General features: G+C 40.5%; 1 protein-coding gene across 4 annotated transcripts; it reads left to right on the top strand.

Moving 5' to 3' along the window:
- Positions 1-2,249: 2,249 nt before the first annotated feature.
- LOC103067295 (cytochrome P450 2C8-like) lies at positions 2,250-16,289 on the top strand. 4 transcript variants are annotated; one of them, XM_088133476.1, is made up of 11 exons: positions 2,265-2,352; positions 6,213-6,293; positions 6,653-6,757; positions 8,554-8,716; positions 9,951-10,100; positions 11,516-11,676; positions 12,725-12,901; positions 13,885-14,026; positions 15,213-15,400; positions 15,669-15,810; positions 15,937-16,289. In XM_088133476.1, the coding sequence occupies exons 4-11, from the start codon at positions 8,605-8,607 to the stop codon at positions 16,137-16,139; spliced, it is 1,275 nt and encodes a 424-aa protein (XP_087989602.1). In that variant the 5' UTR covers positions 2,265-2,352; positions 6,213-6,293; positions 6,653-6,757; positions 8,554-8,604; the 3' UTR covers positions 16,140-16,289. The 4 variants fall into 4 exon arrangements, with proteins under 4 accessions (XP_087989603.1, XP_087989602.1, XP_087989604.1 ...); XM_088133477.1 differs by lacking the exon at positions 6,213-6,293 and having other exon boundaries at positions 2,250-2,352; XM_088133478.1 differs by lacking the exons at positions 2,265-2,352; positions 6,213-6,293 and adding an exon at positions 6,360-6,490.
- Positions 16,290-21,902: the final 5,613 nt, after the last annotated feature.

Raw genomic sequence — 21,902 nt, 5'->3', positions numbered from 1 at the left:
GTTGAGGGGGAAAAGCTAATAGGAACAAATTTTTCCATATTTCCATTCTTCTGATATTTCTCTCTCAAAAGTATTTATCTGTTTTAAAAATGGCAAAACTTTCTGGTCTGTGGCAGACTGGCTTAAGCCATTGCTGGAAGTTTGCTACACCCCTCAGCCTGTGGAGGAAATCAACCCACTCACAGGTAAAACAGCCCCCCAACGCAGGGGTGAATAAATAACTCCAAAATAAAATGGAGAGCTTCTTTACAACAGAGAACTGTGCTAAATTTCTCACCACCGAGCACTGAACAAATGGTAATTTGGGGACCAATCACATTCTTAGAAGAAGTTAATAATGAGCCCATTCTTCCAGCAGCCCTCTGGAAAATGGTTGGGGGAGGCAGCCGGTAAACCAAGTAACCGCCTTGGGGGATTTTTGCCCTTCCCTTTGCAAATGATTTGAATGTCCCAGGAAGCCCCCACTTAGGCTTAAAGGACTAACGCCTATAAGGGGCGCTCAACAAGCAAGTAGGTTGGATCTCTGCCTTGTAGATCTGTGGTCATAGCTGCACCAAAAGTTGACGTCCTGACTGCCCCCAGGTCTAGCTTGGCTGTAAAGGGAATCCCAGCTTCAAACAGTGCGTAACAGTCCCAGGTGACAGAGCAGAACTCCAAGCTGCCCCATGTAATGGAGGGGACAGCAGTGGGTCTATTGAGAGAAGGGATTGGATTGCCAGCTAATTCTGGAAAAAGCTATGATCTCCCAGGAAAAGAGGTAGATGGGCCAGAAGATAATACCTTGAAGGATTTGGGTGGATTTACATCTGCAGAAAACCAGATGGCAGACTAGCAAGGCAAAAGTGCTAGCAGTAAAGCTGTAATTGTTGCTGTTTCTTATTTCTTAGATAGGCGCCTTGAGGTTTTGTTTTGAGCCTGCCACGTCCTTCAGGTTGCAGCAGTTCATTGGGGTCACAAGGACATTTAGCACGAGTACGCCTCAGTAAAGAATCAGTATAATGGTTGGATTTGTTCTGCTTTACCAGTACAGGGGCAGGGTGGATTTCTGGTGCATACAGAGTCTTTATTAAGGTGTGATTATTATTAGTTAGAGCTTTTTAGAAAAGGGTTAAAGAAGAAGTATGTTTCTTTATCTTATTTAACCAATAATAAGTTTTTTATAAGAGTGATAAGTGTTTATGATAAAAAGGATAGACGGCAAAAAAGGAGTGTTTTTGAAACTGGAACTATGGGGTATCTTTAATACCCTTGCATTACTCAGCAGGAATGCTGTTGGTTCGTCCTGCAGCCACAGTTTAAGAAAGCAGAGCAATGCCATCGAACACCCAGAAGTTGCTGGGGGGGCTGAATAAAGTGTTTTCGGGATGGGGAGTGTGATAGGAAAAAGTTTGGTGTTTCTTTGTGTGATTGTTGCATGTTCACTTTTATTATGTATGTGCCCATTGGGTTTTGTTGTTGTTGTTGTCATTCTCAGTGATCTACTAGGGAGGCATATCCATACAACCCGAGCTAGGGCTAGAGGATTGTCATACGGAAATCCTGTTTATAAATTTGTACCACCACTGGGTATGAAACAAAAATCTTAGGGTGGGAAGCTGAAGAATGCAACTTTACACTTCCCATGCGATTTAATGCCGGCTCAATAGCTCAATTAATTTGGAAAACTAATCACGTTCAATCCCAATTGCAAGCCCTATCAAACATCATAAAGGAATGGTATTATAAATTAAGCATAAACATGCTGAATTAGTTAGAGTTACTCAGGACATTGAGGAATTAACCACTCATCACTGTCGAGATATTTTCTCAGGATGGAGCCCAAGTATGACCAATATTTTGAATTTGGCATGGTATCCAGTAATGATTTTTTGTAATAACTCTTTTGATTTTTCTAATACTGATGTATAATTCTGTTTATTAAAATTAAACAGTTGTATGCAAATGTTCAATGTATTACTTGGAGACTTGGCATTGATGAAAACCAACAGGGTGAAGGGAAAATAAAATATGTCAAGGGGTGGAGTGGATTGGAGTGGCAATGCGGAAGACCACTGTTATTTTGAGGAGTTTGGGTGAGATACTTTGATTTCTCCTGCACATGTTAAGAATGTGCACTCTGAATTGTAATAATGTTTAGCTGGCTTGCTTTTCAGTTTTACTTAGAAGTGCAGGGCGGGGGGAGGGAGAAGAGAAAACTCTCAGGATTGGCTGATGTGGGTCTTCCGGGCTGTGTGGCCGTGTTCTGGAAGTTTTGGTTTCTAACGTTTCACCAGTGTCTGTGACCGGCATCTTTAGAGGGCAGGAGCACAGACAGGAGCAGTTCTCTCTGTGCCCAGGATGATGTGACCTTTTGTGGGTATTTATGGAGCAGCGAGGGTGCCTGTGGGGGGGGGGGGGAGGGTTACATGGGTTAACAAGTGGCTGCTTGTTTTGGTGACCAATGTGTGTGTATATCTTCTTGGAGATTAGGCAGGGTTTTTTGTTGAGTTGTTAACGAGTGGCTGCTGAGGGTGATTAGGTTGTTCATTGTGTGAATTATTCACGTGTCCTGGTGGTTGAGTTGAGTTTGTTGACCTTTTGCAGGCTGTATTTTTCAAGATTGGTAGCCAGGTTTTGTTGATTTTTAGGCTTTCTTCTTTTTTATTGAAACTGTGCCAGTGTTTGTGAATTTCAATGGCTTCCCTGTATAGCGTGATATAGTGGTTGTTGGTGCTGTCCAGTATCTCTGTGTTTTCAAGTAGGATTTTGTGTCCAGTATGCTTGAGAGCATGTTTAGCTACTGCAGATTTTTCTAGTTGCTGTAGTCTGCAGTGTCTCTCATGTTCTTTTATCCTGACATGGATGCTGGGCCTGACAGAGGAGGAGGCTTCATGGGGGCTCTCCTGAGGGTTGTGAGGGGAAGGCAAATGGAGCAAGCCTATATTAAAGGCAGGAAGGCAGGAAGGAAGGAAGGCAGGAAGGAAGGAAGGCAGGAAGGAAGGAAGGCAGGAAGGAAGGAAGGAAGAAAGGAAGGAAGATTTCTGATGCTCCCTGCAAGCTTCTCACAAGCAAAGTTCATGGGAAGCCAGCAGCAAGTCGCTCACACTCCCGCTGCTTTTTTGCCCTTGGTCATTCTGTTTCTCTGTTCAGAGGATTGAAGGAAATCTCTGAAATGATGACCCAACCAGTCATGGGTTGTCTAGTTCTTCCTCATAATGGAGCATGCAAAGGATACTAACACTATGGAGAATTGGCGTATTTGGATTGGCTGGACAAAAGCAGGCATGAAATAGAGAGGTAGCTTAACCAATGATACAGCCAGGAATACCCAGCTTGTTAAGCAAACATCAAAATTAGTGGGGCAGAAGAGAGTCTGTTTCAAAGTAAAACAGCCTCTCTTCATGTTGGGGTTTGTTTTTCTGCAAACACTAAAACCTAACCAAGCATGAGATGGTTTCCAAATTCTACCCAGTTAACCTTTCAATAACTGAATAGGATATAAATCAGTTGAAACAGTATGTCTTTCCATTATCTCACAAACACTGTTTGATATCAGCACACAATCAAGGACCAAATAAACATTTCAAGGGAACTCCTACTGCTTGAACTATCCTGTTTGCTCATGACTCCAGTAGTGTCAGTGAAACATAGTTCATTACTCATACATGGTAGACCACTATAAGGGCAAGACACATTCTAATTTGCCGCTTGCCAAGATTACAGGTCAAGGAATAGTCAAGTAAGTGGCTAGTGGTCTGCACGTGACTTGAAGGGTTAGAGGAAGCAAATGATTTAAACATGTTTTTCCAAAAGTGCATGTGTGATCCTAATCTGGGCCTTAAATTCTGAGAAAACATCCCTAATCACAAAAGACCATTGCTACCGAAGAAGTCTTGCATAATGACTTGCATGCAATCTCTTTCTGGATTAGCTCATTGAGCAACAAGATTCTGTGTGTACTGATTACCTTGAGTCTAATCCTGCTGCTGATTTCTAGGCGCTCTGGATGACTGCGCTGAGGTTTCTTTGTTTCTGCTGCAAACACATCACAAATATGACAATTGTTCCTTAATTATTTTAAAGCAAATTTCCTTGTATTAACTAACCAAGCTTCCATATGATTCTACCTTTAGTTCCTGAGTGGAATTATCCTTACCATATAGATTGAATCAAAGTATCCAGCCATGGTTTGTGGATCAGCCCTAGTGAAAGATCTTTTAGTGAGTACTGTTTAAAATGATCTGGAGAGTGTAGAAAAATTGGTTGGAAAACAGAATGAAATGTCATCTTCCTTCACTTTGGTTCCCCTTTCTGCTCTGTCACATCAGGGAGAAACCTTCCTTTGTGTTTTTTTGTTTAACAATAGTTGGTGAATTATCTCCTGTTGGCCACAGTAGACCTTCCTTTGTGGTGTCACTTTAAACTGCCTCAAATCTACTGAAGCAATTTTTAAAACATTTGACGAACTGAAAATTAAGTTTAGCTTATCTTATCTCAGGGGCTTCCTGGTAAATTTACTCCATTGAAGTCATTGACTATTTACACTATATTTGGGATGATGAGTATGAATGTCCCTTTCTAACAAATTGGTACCTATCAAAAACAAAAACAAAAAGCCCCCTCTTTTTTAAGAAACAAAATCTACTTCATATTAGTTGGGTACCTCAACAAGTGGTTAAGGAGCATCCATTCCAATCAACTTTCTTTGATCATATAACCTGGAAACTGGAAGATTGACTCATATGTGGTTTTGATTTGTGGTGCTAGAACATGGAGGGTCACAAATGTATGTGTGCTGAATGAATGTGGATGAAGAGAAAATGTAGGAGGGATTGGTACTGGAAGAAGAGCACTGAGGTGGTTAGGTCAGATAGAGAGAATCAATGAGGATCAAAGTGCAACATGTCAGTCTCCCCATCCCTGCCCAATCATTACTGGATCAAGACGGAAATAATACACATTATCCTTCAGGTCCAATATGTGTTGTTACAGAAGTGGTATCTATAGAGAATCTGAAAGTCTCTGTTTCATCCCCTGGATATTCATTTGTGCTCAGGGTACTTAACTGGGTGGCCACCAATTTAAAGAGTTGCATAACAGACAGGTATTCCTAATTTGAATGAAAAGATATGTATTATATTTGTTTCCAAAAAGCATAAAATAATAGCTCATATACATTGACCAAAAAGGAAATAGTAAATATTGTCTTCCAAGTGCAATCTGTGTTCTTATGGAAATAATAAAAATAATAATAAGGCCACCCAATCAGAAAGACTCAAGCAACATACAGAGTTAAAAACATAGATATGCAACACCAAAAATGGAAATACTAACACATTAAGGTAATATACAAGCAAAATTCCAACCCGGAATCACCAACCAGGTGGGATCACAAGTCACCCCAGCCTCTGGTCTGTTTGGAAAGGAAAGTTTTAAAGTTTTCCTAAAAGACCAGAAGTTGGGGCCACATGAACTTCAGAGGGAATGGTATTCCAGAGAAGGCACACCTCCGGGTTCTCAGAAGATGGCCCTTTTAGTCAATGGATCCTGGAGTATTTGCTTCTTAAACTGACCTTATAGGACAGGCAGAGACAATTAGAAGAAGGTAGTGCTGAGCCCTTTGCGATGACAGCTAGCACCTTGGATTGCCTCTGGAAACCCACTGGTGAACTGTAGAGCTTGCAAAGTAGGGGTGTCACAAGAATGTGCTTCCATGACTACTTAGGGGGTAATTTAGGGGTGTAACAAGCTGGTGAAAGAAGAAAAAAACCCACAGGGTTCAATCAGTTAATTAATTGCTCTTTGTTAGGCCTAGCCGAGGAACTCCAGGAGACCATGCAAATTCTGCTACAGACAGCAAAGAAGAGGGAGTGTCTAAAATGAACTTTTATTTAAAGGATTTAACCCCAGTTTGAAAAATTCCAATATCGCAGATAAAGTTAAATAAGAAAAAAGAGAAATAGATTGTCTTAAAAATCTTTACCCTTCAAGCTGCAAGACCTGCCTTGCGAAGGGGGCTGTGTGGGCCACAGACTCCTTGGAATCCACAAGTGAGTCTCACCACCCCATACATGTAAATCCTTTTTGGACATTTACTCCACTGATGTTTGAATTTCCCATTTCCATCCATTCTGAAATTATTTCCTTCCCAATTATGAGGTTTAAAATGCTGAACTTTAAATCCTAAATGACACAGGCAGAATCATGTATTTTTGTAATTTTTTTGTTCAAAGTCTTCCAGAAAATTTCCTATGCTGCCAGTGGCCACCAATTTTCTTTGGAAAGGGTCCACACCCTGAATAGTTACATAAAAGGCAAGTATCTGTATTTTGAACCCAAGCTATATGCACTCCATATTTTTTCCCCCAAAAGTACAGTAACTTATTTGTGCCCACAGTCAGAAGTTATGAATCTTGATAAGTAACTCTGCTATACTAACAGAGGTGAAAGAACAAATGAGCAGAAAGTAAACAAGGAGGTGTGCAAAGGTTAGAGGAAATCTGGAACTTAGGTTTGTTTGGGCTCCAGTGGGCCTCCTTCTTTCAATCTTATCTCATTTAAACAATTTCTTGGATTTTTGGAGTGGAAAAGAACTCAGAGAAGGATGGAGCTGACATGGGCAGGAGCTCTGCTGCTTCTCTGTATATTTTTCACTTTTTTCTCATCCTTCCAGATCTACAAGAAAAAAGGGCAGCTGCCCCCAGGACCTACTCCATGGCCTTTTCTGGGGAACCTCTTGCAGCGAGATGTACTACCTGTGGACAGGTTATATAAAAAGGTAAGATTAGCTGACTATTGTACTTCTTCACTGTTTTGGAAAGTGATTACTTTGAAAGAATTCTGTACCTTTCCCTAATTTTAGTAGTTTGATTTATTGTATAAGCATCCAATTTTATTGGGGGGTTGTGTGTATCTTCAGCAGGAATTTTTGTGTAAGGCACCTTGTAACAGTCTGATGGACACATTATGGAAGTTACAAAGTTCATTAAAAATAAGTAGTAACAGGAAAAGTCTTAGAAAACTAAATCCTTGGACCTCAAATTTGTATCATTTGTATTAGCATCAAATTCACTGAAACCTCCTCTTCCTCTAGCCACCCCGTAGGATTCCAGATTGTTGAAATGCAGACACAACGTAATAATGTCCTAATAGATGAAAGACAAGGGCTACTTCATCTTCAGCTCCAAAAATCCAGATGATCAATAGATGCCAAGAAAGACATAGAGCAACACAAACTCTTTGCTGCACTATAGTGGTAATCCAGTTTGAAGCCCTGTATTGTAGCTCTGCCAAAGATGGTTTATCTTCAGCAATGGTGGGCAATTTGCCCCCATTTCCTTCCTTTCAATGGAACAGTTATTCTCTTGTATGCACAATTTTTTCACCTGTTGCTTCTTCTTTTTTATCATACTGCCTGTGGGCAAAATTCCACAGACTTCAGTGGCACTCTGTAGCATAATTCCTTTCAGATTGTTTGAAGCACTCCTACATCTTCTTCCCTTATGTCCACTTTCCATTCATTCTGTTGGGAAATTGATCTATATTTTTCATAAGAGACATGCATTTTTCTTCCTGGAGTGGTTTTACTTTCACTCTCAGCTTTTTAACGTCTTTCCTTTTCTTCTGTGTTCATTTTCCCACGGCCCATCCTTGACACTCCCAAATAAACACTTGACCTACATTTAGAACCTCTCATCAGCTTTGGGTCTTTCACGGATTCTCTCAATCCTATCAACCATGGATAATCAGAATAATTTTGCTTTAGACTGATATTCATTCCTCTCACCTGTGTACATATCAATAGATTTTGGCTTAACCCACGCAATTGAAACAGACAGGCCTTTTTCTAAGCAGAAACATATTAAGCAGTGAAAATTCTCGTTATTCCTACCTCTCAATTCATGCCACTTAACACAATATATTTTTCCCCTTGAATTGTATTTTTTTCAGAATGTTTCATAAGAATAAAAATATGTTTTTTTCTATTTCTACTATCACTATTCACTAAAGTATAATTTTTCTTACATTCCATGTTAAATCTTCCATATTTCATGGTGGTTTTCAGCTGTGCCCATAAATAGTGTCCTCCGCTTCCCATCGTAAGGATGGTTATTTGTGGATTTCACATAAGTTTTTTCTAGTAAGCTAAGGAAAGAGTAGTTTAGATTATCAGGCTTAGTTTTACCTTTGCAACGTACAGCATTTTTTGTTAATGGTTAAAAACGGCGCTGCTGAGTTTTGGCACATTTTGGCCAGTATGTCAAAAGTGCAGGCAAAGCTCAATTTTATCTTGAGCAGCTCATGCTACTCTCCGCAAACTAGGTTCTCTAATCCACAGATGATCATGAAAGCCAACATACTGTTGTCCATATCTCACCAGCTGGAAATACATGCAATGTACTGGAACCTAATCATACTGATGTGGATAGTAAGCGTTATTGAAGCTGTGCTTGAACATGCTGAAGGTCTCTCTGTGACAAATTTAAGAAGTATTTCAAGCATGCTTTAGAATACTTTCTCCAAGAAGTGCTTTACCACCAAATTAACTGAATTTTCATCTAATTCTATCTTTAGCTTACTGCGAAGTATGGACCTATATTTACTGTCTGGATTGGATCAAAACCAATGGTTGCACTCTGTGGATATGAAGTGGTAAAAGAGGCTTTGCTAGATCATGCGGAAGAGTTTGGTGGGCGAACTGAAACGCCCGTGAATAGGCGGTTGTTCCAAAATAAAGGTTGATTCTCTTTCATATCCTTATCTGTTATTGTTTTTCTTTAAGTTTTTATAATTCATTTCAAATTATCTGATTGCCATGACTACTATTAATAGTTGTAAAAGTTTTACTTGAAATGAGGTTTTGTAAAGATGTTGATTTGCTGATGCTTCTTGGAGAGGGAGGAAAACATTTTTTCAACATTTTCCTTCCACTGGTCACTTCTGAAGTCTGCTCAGGTGGTTCCTTACATGCAGGGGAAAAAAAAAACAACTCACCTCTAAACTATCCTTTAGGAAGACACACAGAAATGTTTTCCCAAAGGAACCACTATTGACTGATGTCATCTGGACTAATGTTGAAAATTAATTTCATGTACCTTCAAGAGTAGTTTGGACTCTGAAGAACTAAGAAGTAAGATAGAAAGAATATTGACCCCTTTGAACATTGGTGTTGGAGAAGATTCCTGAAATATCATAGATAGCCAGGAAAACACAAACAAATGGATCTTGGAACAAAACAGCTTATACTTGGAGCACAAATGACCAATCTCAAATTTCCATACTTCAGACAGATTGTGCAAAGGCCCAGCTCTCTAGAGAAGGTTGTAATGGTGGGAAAGGTGGAAGGAAGAAGAAGAAGAAGATGGCCATCCACAAGGTGGATGGACTCAGTTACGATGGTGATGAGTGTACCATTGGAAGTCCTGGAGGACTAGGTTAGGGACAGATCATCATGGAGAAAATCTATGTGGTTGCTAAGAGCTGACAGTAACTTGATGACACATAATCAAGCAATCAAGTAAGCAAGAAATGGGAAGTGTCTTCTTTTTGCCAATGAAACCTCTACTGCACAAAAATACTGGAACTGAAGCGACTCCAATTTTCTTCTGCTTTTTCTGCTTAGTACAGAATTCTACCCATGTCTGGTACAGAGATTTCTTCTTATCCATATCACACTTATAGAAACTTGTGACATTTGTGAGATTTCCACAACCTCATTCATTCTTCTCTTAATATGACAATAGCCAAGAATGGAAAGATGGAAACTGTGTAGTTCGCTTATTAGCATTCTAAGCATCTAGGAGTGGGGAGGGAAAATATTGTGATGCATAATTTGTTGCGATGCAGTGCCCTGTTTCAACTATGAACGAGGCAAAGATCTGAAGGGGGAAAGTGCCTGAAACCATCATTGATATGTAAACATGCTCCTCCACAAAGGCTGAGAACTGAGTGACATCATGATCTCTTTTCAGGTCTGACCACTGGTGATGAGAAGAAATGGAGGGAGCTGCGACGGTTCACACTGTCCACCTTGCGAGATTTTGGGATGGGGAAGAAAAGGATGTCTGAGAGGGTGCAGGAGGAAGCCCTTTGTCTAGCGGAGGAAATGGCTACCACAAAAGGTCCTCTAGAGAAACTGAAAGCTCTTCTCCTATAGAAGAATAATTTCAGGAAGTGTATAAAAAGGAGCCAGAAAGGGTTTTTGTACTATGTGAAGTTACAGGAGAAATAGATTCTAAACTGAAACACAAATCCTTCTGCACTTAAGTGCACAAAATAAAGAAAAAGGAAGATAGGCAGTGATAAGACTGCCCTTTATTCCCCCAGTGGTGCTCAGGAGCAAAGAAAAAATGTAGATAGGAAATACAACAGCTTTCCAGATGTTTCTTCCTCTTTTCTCTCCACTGTCAGCCCTTGGCTTCATAAAATCACAAGTTTGCTCAGAAGTAGTGAAATCTTACTGTGGATGCAGTAGCCAAGAGAACATACAGTAGGTGCTAGGAAGCTATTTAATGTGGTAATTACATAAAAAACAGGCTAAGCCTGTTTTTTGTTCCCCCCATGGTTATATTTAGTCAGGTTTGTTGGATGGATTAGAAGGAGAGTGAGATGGAGGGAACAGAGCGCTCAGTTAAAACTGGAAAAAGAAGCAGAAAGATTTAAAAAAAAAATCATTTACAACCTAATGCCTCACACTTCAGGCAAATTCAGCAGCCAGCAAAGCACCTCATGGATGAATGAGACAGGTAATCTAAGGGCAGTAAGGGAAACATGGATAACGATTTCCTGTTATAGGCAAGAAGCAGATAACAATAGGTGGTTTGCAGGAGGGGTGGAGATCTTAAAGGCACTGTGGATCTGAATTAAATGGTCATAAATAGTCTTCATTTAGAGGGTGGTGGCACCTTTGAATATCATCTTGAATGGAGAAATCTCTGGAATGAGAAGGGAAAAGAAATGGAAAGAAAAGAAAGTGGGATTATTTAAAAAAAAGAGAGAAAGAAAGAGAAAACAGAGAGGGGGAAAAAGAGATTAGGAGGAGAGAGGAGCAGAGAGCTCCATTAAAATGGGAAGCAGAGCATTCAAAGAAGTGAAACAGGGGAAGGGAGGGAGTGGAAAAACCAGCCATGAGCAGAGGAAGGAGCCCCCAGCAGAGAGGAAACAATTCTTGACAGAGGAAAATAGCAATGAGACTGTGAAGAAGCTCTAGTGGTAACATAGTCTGTGTTTTCATTGAATTACACATAGGCTCTGCTGCTTAGTTATTATGGTAATCAAAAATTACCGATAAAATCTTTGAATATATATGTAGTGGATTCCAGAGTGGAACCTGGAAACATCACTTTGTATCCTGATTAAGGAAGTGATAGGATTTTAAAATAGTATTTATATTCAGTTCTTAGGACAGAGGGAAAGAATATTTAATCATACTAGTTTGACCTGAAACATTTTTTTCCCAGTTTTGTGGTGAGATTTGTGGAAGGAAAAATCCATTTTCTCTGATCCCACTCATAAATTTCTGTGGCCGTTCTTGCAGGGCAGCCTTTTGACCCAAGAAGAAGGCTTACCAGTGCTGTTTCCAATGTGATCTGCGCAGTCGTCTTTGGCAATCGATTTGATTACAAAGATCAAACCTTCATAGAGAACCTGCAGATTATAGAGTCTCAAATAGGATTCTTTAATAGTTTCCTAGGACTGGTATGTTAGTATTCTCTGTTTCTTCTCCTGTCATGAAACCCCACTTTTACTAGTGGGTCTGTGTGTGTGAGTGAATGTACAAGTGAGAAATGTGAACACTATTTTTGATGAGCTACTAAGCAGGAGAAGCAAAATCTGGATATCCAGTGAGACGGAGCCATCCAAACACCAACCGATTCCCAGTTCACCTCTCCTGGTTGGGCTTACAAGGACCATTCCCTTCTCTGGTCATCAGAGCAATAACTCCTTTGGCCCCTGACCTGCTTGTTTCTCGTACTCACTCACTTCTCAACTTGCCAGGGAGGTCCAAACATGGCATTTCACAGGAGGGGGCTAATGCCTCTTAATGTTAAACTTTCACTGTTAACTTTCAGCCCTTGACTGAGAAGTTAACATTGGTGTCCATACACACTTCCTTGTTGTTTCTGTAGGGTTTCTAACAGATGACAACAAAATCAATATTCCAATTGATCTAAAAAGCTGTAGTATCATATTATGTATCTTTTTTTAAAAAACTGCAATGCTACAGATAGAACTATAATAAATATTAGCAGTACTAATTATCATGTCCAATTGTGGACATGTGCATCTCTCCCTATCACTGCTTTTTGAAACAGCTCCCCTGTCTTTATGCTCACAGCCAGTGTCCATCTTCCCCACTTTCAGGACTAAGACCATTTAGACAATTATCCATTAATGTGAGAGATGTGGGGGGGCTGGGAAAGCAAAGGGCGAGTCACTTGACAGATTATCTCCTAAATGCAACTCAGCCGAAGTGAAGACGATACTGGGGGAAAGCTGTGCAAAGAGGCTAACTTATTAAAAATATAAATTCCTATTATAGTTTCCAAGATGCTGTATTTACTTGAGACTAGAATTCAAGATAGGTTACTGAAATCCATGTAGTTCTTGCCCTCTTGCCCTTGGTGCCGATTTGAGGCTTGAGAATAAGTAATACAGTAAAAGCTATTCTCTGAATATTTGGGGCATTAAGCCTCCACCATAATGGTCTGAAAAGGTATAGTGTTTAACATGAACTCTGTGACAGGTGTACAATACTGTTCCAAAAATTATGGATTACTTTCCTGGGCAACACACCAAGAGTTTTGCTGATGCTGAAAAAGTCTGTGATTATATCCGTGAGAAGGTGGAGTTCCACAGGAAGACGTTGGATCCTCAGAACCCCCGTGACTATATTGATTGCTTCCTTATGAGATTGGAGAAGGTAGGCTATATACCATTCCTGCATAATTGTCTAAGTATCATGAGTATTCTCCAATATGCATCTAAGATGAACCTAGTTCATCTCACAGGAATGAATATGAAGCTATTTATTCTCCACCTTCTTTCTTTACTCTGGGACAACCCCTTCATGGCCATTTGTTGGGATGTATTCCTATTCCAGGCTCAATTGTTGCTAAAGGTATCTATACTATTCTCTAAATGAGGCCAAGCATTAGAAATGAAGGCTGCTATTTTCTAAGACAGAATTCTCCTTCTGAAAAAAATAGAGTATGCATAGAAATGTGCTTTCCGTGCTAATTTAACTTTTCACAGGGTATTTTGTTAGAGGTCTAGGTGATATAAAGATAATTAAGCACAGTTAAGCACAGAGTCCAACCATTAGAAACTAAGGCTGCTATTTTCTAAGACAATATTCTCCTTCTTAAAAAAAAAAAAATGAGTATGGATAGAAATTTGCTTTCCGTGCTAATTGTTTACAAGGTATTTCTTTAGAGGTCTTCTATACTCACAATAAGTGATATAAAGATAATTAAGTGCAGTTTCCTGGAATCATCTTGTAGACACAATTTCTATTAGGATTAGTACCTGAGATGTAACATCCAAGTTTCTATGGTTAGATTTAATTCTGTCTCCCAAGCATACATCTTAGGATTTGCTTTAGCCCAGCTCTAAGTAACAACCTTAGTCAAAATCAGAGTATCTGTTCTTTAATTTGGCCATTACTTGTGGTAAACATTTGATGGGTAGACCAGGTAGGCAAGCTGTTTCTTCCCCTGCATCAAATGCTGATCCCAGAAATACCTTAAAATTGAAGAGCTTTTCTATCTATTCTAAAGGTGGGTTAAAGGTTTTATTAAGTTTCCTCTAGTTGAAAGAGACAGTATGAAGAACTTCATGAACTTCTTTATCTCAATTCCAAGTAGAATTTTTATACTTCATTTCCCCCCTCTTTTTTCCTTTTAGGATCAGAAATCATCTGAGGTTATCTACACTCCCGAAGAGCTTGTGATTACTGTGTTTGGACTCTTTGTTGCTGGGACAATAACCACAAGCCAGGCCTTGCTCTGCAGCCTCCTAGCAATGGCCAATTTGCCAAATGTTCAAGGTACAGAAATGCCCACAAAAAGATAAAGGTGTCAGGGCTCTTATGGCTTCCACTATTAATTCTACAAAAAAGAAAGGAAGCAAGTTAAGATGCTATTGAGTAAAGTAAGGTCACTGCAGCTGCATTTATGAAGTTCTTTTGAGACTATTATGGAAGTGCTTCACCACTGCCTTCATCCAAAATGGTTTTTTTTTTTTTTAGACTTCCCAGTCTAGCTAACATCCCCTTGGAACAAGCGGATCCGCCACCAAGTCTTGAGATTTCATGAAGAAGCAGTTATTGACAGACAATTCTAGTGAAATGATATCCATTAGATCATGAAGAGGCAGAAGTCATTGAATGCTGTAACGACAGCAATCTTTTTTCCCCATGCAGCCATAGGGCAAATCAGCCAAGTACATTAATTTAGTACTTGCTTTATGGAATCCTAGTATGAATGAGCAAGTTTACGAGATTATAGTTTTTCTTGAGGATCATCTGTTGCAACAATATAAATTAACATCCCTTTTAACTCAAGGTATCATCCCTGACATTTTGAACCATGCTGCTTCAGGCAATTGCAAAATGGTTATGTACAAGAATGAGTAATTATGACATAGAAGAAAAATTAATAAAGGTTGTTACAGAATATAATTAATCTTAATCTATGAAACCTCCCAAAATTGATTGACAGTTGTAGCTTGAAGCAGTAGTTCTTTGGAAATGGACCTTGAGGTTTTGGGGGGAATGTGTGCTTTCTTTTCTGCTGGCAGAGAATATTAATTAATGTGTACATACAATAGCAGTTTAGGAAATTATTATAAGTGCAGTAGTTTTTCTGCTGATACCATTCACTGCATTTTTGGGTGGAGACTGTAATCTTCAGAAAGCCCATATGGAAATACTTGATGTTTGCTGGCTCTCAGCATTTCCGGTAAGGCACAGAGATACAGATTAACAAGGTGAATCACAACTTCTTGGACTAGAAAAACTGAAGTGGTCTCCACTGGAAAATGACTTCTGAGGAGGAGGAGGTGGAGGAGGAGGTGGAGGAGGAGGTGGAGGAGGAGGTGGAGGAGGAGCCATTGTCCTGTCTAGAAGTGTCTTCCCTCTATGTGCTTCAAAAAACAAGTGGTAGCTGACTGCAGGTGTTCAGCATGAGAAAGAAAAAGGCTGTCAATATCTTCTCGATATTTTTTTCTCACAGCTAAGGTGCAACAGGAGATCGATGAGGTGGTGGGTGAATATCGCACTCCAAGCATGGAAGACCGGTTGAAGATGCCTTTCACAAATGCAGTTGTCCATGAGTTTCAACGGTATCAGAAAGGGAGCCTTGAGACCTTTCCTCGGGCAACAACTTGTGACACAAAATTCCATGGTTACAACATTCCCAAGGTGTGGTGATATAACTATTCAAGTCAAGACATTCTGAGGAAGAGAAAAAAAGGCGACTGTTATGTATCCAGAGATCCTTCAGTACTTATTGGCAGTACTTATTGAATACATACGTATTAAACCAAATATCTCTCCCTTCCCTCCATGACCACAGAGTGTTTGTAGAGTGCTTCCCAGTGAGCTATTTTATCTGAGGCAGGTGAGAACTGGAGGCTCTCTCTGCTCCAATCGAACAACTAATGCAATCTGTTTCTTCCTCTCCCTCTAGTATGTGGCTGTTGTGCCAGTCCTCACGTCTGTACATTTTGATCCTCTCTATTGGGAGACTCCAGAGAAGTTTGACCCAGATCATTTCTTGGATGAAAAAGGCCAGTTCAGGAAAAGAGATGCTTTCATGCCATTCTCAGCAGGTAGAGTCCTCTGGAAGACATTGGATAAAGTAACATACTTACTTATTCCATGCTATTCTTTTATCAGTGACAATTCCAGCTAGTGTGCTTCCTAAATAAGCTTTGTTTTCTTCTTTGCTATTGCAGGGAAGCGGGCCTGTCCAGGGGAGGCCCTGGCTCGGATGGAGCTCTTCCTCTTCTTCAGCACTCTGCTCCAGAAGTTCACCTTCCATCTTGTTGGGGACACTAAAGAGAAGGATTTAATGACCTTGTATATGGACTTCACAAATAAGAATCAATACCCCCTTATACGAGCTGTTAAACGTTCAATGGACACTTGTGTTCAATGATTAGGAGAAGGAAAGAAGCTGAGGATCTGATGGGTGACAGCTTTGCCTCTTCCTTCCTTCCTTCCTTCCTTCCTTCCTTCCTTCCTTCCTTCCTTCCTTCCTTCCTTCCTTCCTTCCTTCCTTCCTCCCTCCCTCCCTCCCTCCCTCCCTCCCTCCCTCCCTCCCTCTAGCCCAGCCCAGCCCAGCCCAGCCCAGCCCAGCCCAGCCCAGCTCATCTTGCCTTGTTGGCCCATGTTGTAACCAACATACAGCTCTTTTCAGGCCTAGGAAATGGACTGGCCAAACGTATATTAATAGATACTCAAATAAAGCATGTCGGAGAGCTATTTCATTTAAAGGCAATCTTAACAGTGATGTGGAATACAAATAAAATGATTTTGAAGGACACTTCATTTTAACTTACATTTGATGCTAAAGATAGCTACTCTTATCTCTGCTCTGATGATATTTTATGGCCCAATTAGGAATACTTCTGAAATATTTATCTAAACTATATTCTGCAAACTATCAATATATAATTTGTAGTGGAGATTTCAACTTCATGCAAGGTTTCAGTTAGAAGTATCAGGAGAAACTAATGTTGTGAAATAACCTAAATGTGAAAATGACAAGGAAGATCTTTTCCTGGTATGCTTGGGTTAAATACAGAATCAAGTCATGTTTACATCTGTTGATATCTAATGGTTGTGTTAAAGATGGACAGCCTGTGTGTTATATATGACTTATCATTAATATTTCCTTGGCAATATATACAACTAAAACATGCATTAATTTAACTCAGACACTCTAGCAGCCTCTGAAGTAGCTGCAATTTTAGAATCCTTAACAGATGTAGCACTTGACTGGAACCCAACCAGTCAGCTTGATAAGTAATTAAAAATTAAAATGAATGTTAGTATGAGTTATTTATCTGAATTGTGGAATGAAGAATCAGAATTTACAACTTGAGAGAATCAATGGGTCCAGATGTACAGAACGTAAAATATATTTCTTAGGATTTCAGAATGGAATTCATTCCTCAGAAAATATTGTTTCATGTTTACTGGACCCTCAAAGGGGTCTTGTTCCTTTTTTGTCCACTACTGATAAAATCTCAGGTGCAAAGGTTTTCTGCCTGATGGCAGATAAATTCACACAAGGAGGTTCGGTCTGCAAAATGAAATTAATCAACAACCCAGTTACATGAATATTATACAGATATATCATGCATTCCAAGATATCACTGTTGTGATTACAGAACTCACTGGTGGGCAAATTTTTTTGTGGTGAATAAACCCCTCAAAGAATGTTTCAAAGAGAAGGACATTCAATTCTTTGTGTTACAAAATATAATACATTTCCTCCATTTATAATGTTCTAACCTTACTACACTGGGAGGTATTTCTGGCATTGGAAGATCTATGTTGCCCATCTCAGAGCCTGTGGAGTGGTCCTCAGGACATGGGACTGGACAATGACCCATTGGCTGCCCTCTTCCAGACTTAGGGACTATCATCTTGCTGCCCACTCGTTTTCCATTTTGTTCCCTTACCAGGTGGAGGGAGGCTCTTAGTTTTATGCTGGGCGTTAGGGCTTAGTCCCACAGCAGGTTCACACCCCCTCCATAGGCTCCCAAATGCCAGGGGCAGGTGTGGTCATAAAGGAGTGGGAGGGGCCTTGCTGTGAGGGCTGTGTGTGGCTGTGTGTGATTACGTGAGTGGCTGTAGCGGAGGTTTGTTTGTGGCAGGTGTGGGGGTAAATGAATGCCTAGTCCTGGGAGGAGGATGCAAAAGATGAGAGGCATCTGGGGGAGAAAAGAGAGTGAACAGGAACATTGGAAGTGTGACGGGCAGGGGAAGATACGGTGGGTCTGGGAATGGAGCCTCACTCGGGGATGTCAGGCTTGCTGATTGAGAGTGATCCCATTGTCCAGCCCCAGGATCTTCCCTCAGGGCCAGGTTATAGGATCCTGTACTGGGCAGTAGGAATAAACTCAAGGAACAGGAGGAAGAACTGCAACCAAGGCAGCAGTCAGATAAATGAATTCTGAGTCCAGGGCAGAAATGTAATTTGAGAAAGTGTAATCACAGTGAGAATAACTTTGAGAGGAGGAAGAGCCACAGCCTAGACAATGGTTTGATAAGGGTAGTACGGTCTACCTTAAAGGGCTGACAGGTACTTGGTGGCCCTGGACTCCGGCTGTTGCTGCTGAGGACCAGGTCAGTAGCAATAAATCTGTCCTCATCCACAATTTACATTTTTGCAGTCACATGTTCATCATTGGTATACAATTCATTTTCAAATTCTGGTTTATGTTGTTCAATCCCCATTACCTTTTTCTCTATATACTACTAAAAATCTCATGTCTGTAACCTTCAGTTGAGTGAAACAGTACCTGAAATGGGCTAACTTACAGAATGCATCCAAAATACAAGACCCATTACTTCCGTGGGATAGAAATTTGGGAAATTTGTGACTGCTTCACCACTACTGTGCTGCTGCGCCACCATGGTCAGACCAGGACACATGATCATCATGGGCACATCCCCAACCTATTTCCTACCTCCCTCTGTCCCCTGCACCCAATCTCTGGTGGCAAGGCTCAAAGAGTGACTGTTGATTGGCTACTTTGGAACCAAGGCTGGAATTTGAAAGCTTTTAACGGTGGGAAGGACGGAGTGACTTGGATGTCTGCTGGTGAGGTAGGGCTGGCTGGGGGGCACTGGTGTGAAGGGTGAGTCCCCTTCCTTCCTTGAGGGAGGGGCCCTTGGGGATATGCTAGAATTGGGATCTGGGGTGCAGTTTTCCTCACAGTCCAAGGTTCCCTTGGTTCTACCCCTCCCAGCAAAGCAGCAGGCATTTCTGCGGATCAGTTGAGAAGGAGGCGGCGGCTTCATGGTGTACCTCCTGAAGTTTGTGAGGGGAGGACAAATGGTGTAAGCCTATATATATATATATTTACTTCTTCCCAGAATATAACAACCTTAGGACATGGCAAAAATATGCTTTACTGAAAGATTATTCTAAGTGCATTAACATACAGATTTACTTCTTTTTTTCTACAAATGGAAAGGAGTCCAAATAAATGTGGTATATTTTTAAAAATAATTTGTAATCAAAGATATCCTGAAAATTTTGACACTGACAGCAAGATAGTTTCTCACATTTTAGACAACATAGCTGTCTCTTATTGCTTGTTTCATTCAGTCCTTAAAATTCACACATCAATGGAAGTACCAATAATAAGTATTATTATTGGAAGTACCAATAACAAATATTTCTAAAGACTAATTGTGGGCATTTAATAATAACTTCTGATAATTTAGGTGCCTCTGAAGTTGAAAATGCTGCTGAACCAAATGCAGATGTCAGTAAATGCTGAATTTGTAAATATTGCCAGTGGGTAGCAAAAGACAGATATATTTATCCTTTAACATAGAAAATGTCAAAAAAAATCCGGTTATTATCCAACAGGTGCTTTAAAGTAAAAATCCAAATCCTCCATAGAACAGTGTTTATTTAAAAAAAATGTTATTAATTTCAAGGTCTGGATAAACCCCTAGCATCAATAGGCATGAGAAAAAGGGTAGGTGAAAATGCAATTTTATAGAAGTAGTACACTGTAGTTCTTGAATTGATTTAATGGCAGCAGGAGATACATCTAAAGTATATTTTGAATCCAGAGTAATCCAAGTAATTAAAGGTGCTCAAATTTTTGATCCAGAAAACTAGGACTTTATCGCACGACCAACACATATGAAAGAAAGATTCCTTCTGTGAACATCCTCTCCAGCATTCAGGAGACTCATGGTGATATATGTGTGGCAATCTAAGTGGGATTAAGGGCCAGTGGTGCACGGTCATTTATTGAAGCTCTTGCACAGAAGCTCTTGCACAGAATCCACCTGGTTTTCTGTATGCCTGCCATTTTGCCTTCTCTACAGCTTCACCAAAACCAGTATCTCAAGCGTCCTGTAAGCTGAGGGGCGGCTTTCCTGTTTCTACTAGCAATAATAACCTAGTATCCATTTTTGACATTCTGTCTGATTGTTCTGAATAGTTAAGCATTAATTTTTCAAAAGTGGTATAAGGGAAAATTGCAGAAGCTCTGACATGTTTCTTTTGTTGTTGTTCAGTCGTTAAGTCGTGTCCGACCCTTTGTGACCCCATGAACCATATCGCGCCAGGCCTTCCTGTCTTTCACTGCCTCCCTGAGTTTGCTCAGTTTCATGCTCATTGCTTCAGTGATGCTATCTAACCATCTCACCCTCTGCCATCCTCTTCTCCTTTTGCCTTCAATCTTTCCCAGCATCAGGGTCTTTTCCAAAGACTCCTCTCTTCGCATTAGGTGACCAAAGTATCTGAGCTTGAGCTTCATTATCAGTCCTTCCAACGAGCAATCAGGGTTGATTTCCTTTAAGATTGACTGGTTTGACCTCCTAGTAGTCCAGGGGACTCTTAAGAGTCTTCTCCAGCACCACAGTTCAAAGGCATCAATTCTTCGGTGCTCAGCCTTCTTTATGGTCCAGCTCTCACAGCCATACATTACTACTGGAAAAACCATAGCTTTGACTATGCGGATCTTTGTCGGCAAGGTGACATCTCTGCTTTTTAATATGCTATCTAGGTTTGCCATAGCTTTCCTCCCAAGGAGCAAGCGTCTTTTAATTTCATGGCTGCAATCTCCGTCTGCGGTGATCTTGGAGCCCAAATAAATGAAGTCTGTTACTGCTTCCATTTCTACCCCTTCTATTTTCCAGGAATTAATGGGTCCAGATGCCATGATCTTAGTTTTTTTAATGTTGAGTTTCAAGCCAGCTTTTGCACTCTCCTCCTTCACCCTCATCAAGAGGCCCTTTAGTTCTTCTTCACTTTCTGCCATTAGGGTGGTATCGTCTGCATATCTGAGGTTATTGATGATTCTCCCTGCAATCTTAATTCCGGCTTGTGATTCTTCCAGCCTGGCATTTCTCATGATGTACTCTGCATATAGGTTAAATAAGCAGGGTGACAGTATACAGCCTTGTCGTACTCCTTTCCCTATTTTGAACCAATCGGTTGTTCCGTGACTGGTTCTAACTGTTGCTTCTTGGCCCGCATACAGATTTCTCAGGAGACAGGTAAGATGGTCTGGTACCCCTATCTCTTTAAGAATTTGCCACAGCTTGTTGTGATCCACACAATCGAAGGCTTTTGCATAGTCAATGAAGCAGAAGTAGATGTTTTTCTGGAACTCTCGTGCTTTCTCCATGATCCAGAGAATGTTGGCAATTTGATCTCTAGTTCCTCTGCCTCTTCAAAACCCAGCTTGTACATCCGCAGTTCATATACTGCTGAAGCCTAGCTTGTAGGATTTTGAGCATAACCTTGCTAGCATGTGAAATGAGTGCAATTGTACGATAGTTTGAGCATTCTTTGGCATTGCCCTTCTTTGGAATTGGAACGTAAACTGACCTTTTCCAACCCCGTGGCCACTGTTGCGTTTTCCAAACTTGCTGGCATATTGAGTGCAGCACTTTAACACCATCATCTTTTAGTATTTTAAATAACTCAGCTGGAATACTGTCATCTCCACTAGCTTTGTTGTTAGCAATGCTTCCTAAGGCCCACTTGACTTCACTCTCTAGGATGTCTGGCTCAAGGTCAGTGATCACACCAGGGTGGACATCAGGGACATTAAGATCTTTCTTGTACAGTTCTTCTGTGTATTCTTGCCACCTCTTCTTAATCTCTTCTGCTTCTGTTAGGTCCCTGCCTTTTTTGTCCTTTATCATGCCCATCTTT

The sequence above is a fragment of the Python bivittatus genome, unplaced genomic scaffold, assembly GCF_059951505.1.
Source record: "Python bivittatus isolate LINGU-HERP-01145 unplaced genomic scaffold, Pbiv_v1 ctg000080_np1212, whole genome shotgun sequence".
Taxonomy (NCBI): Eukaryota; Metazoa; Chordata; class Lepidosauria; order Squamata; family Pythonidae; genus Python; species Python bivittatus.
The sequence above is the reverse complement of the archived record's forward strand: the minus strand, read 5'-3'. Positions and strand labels throughout refer to the sequence as shown.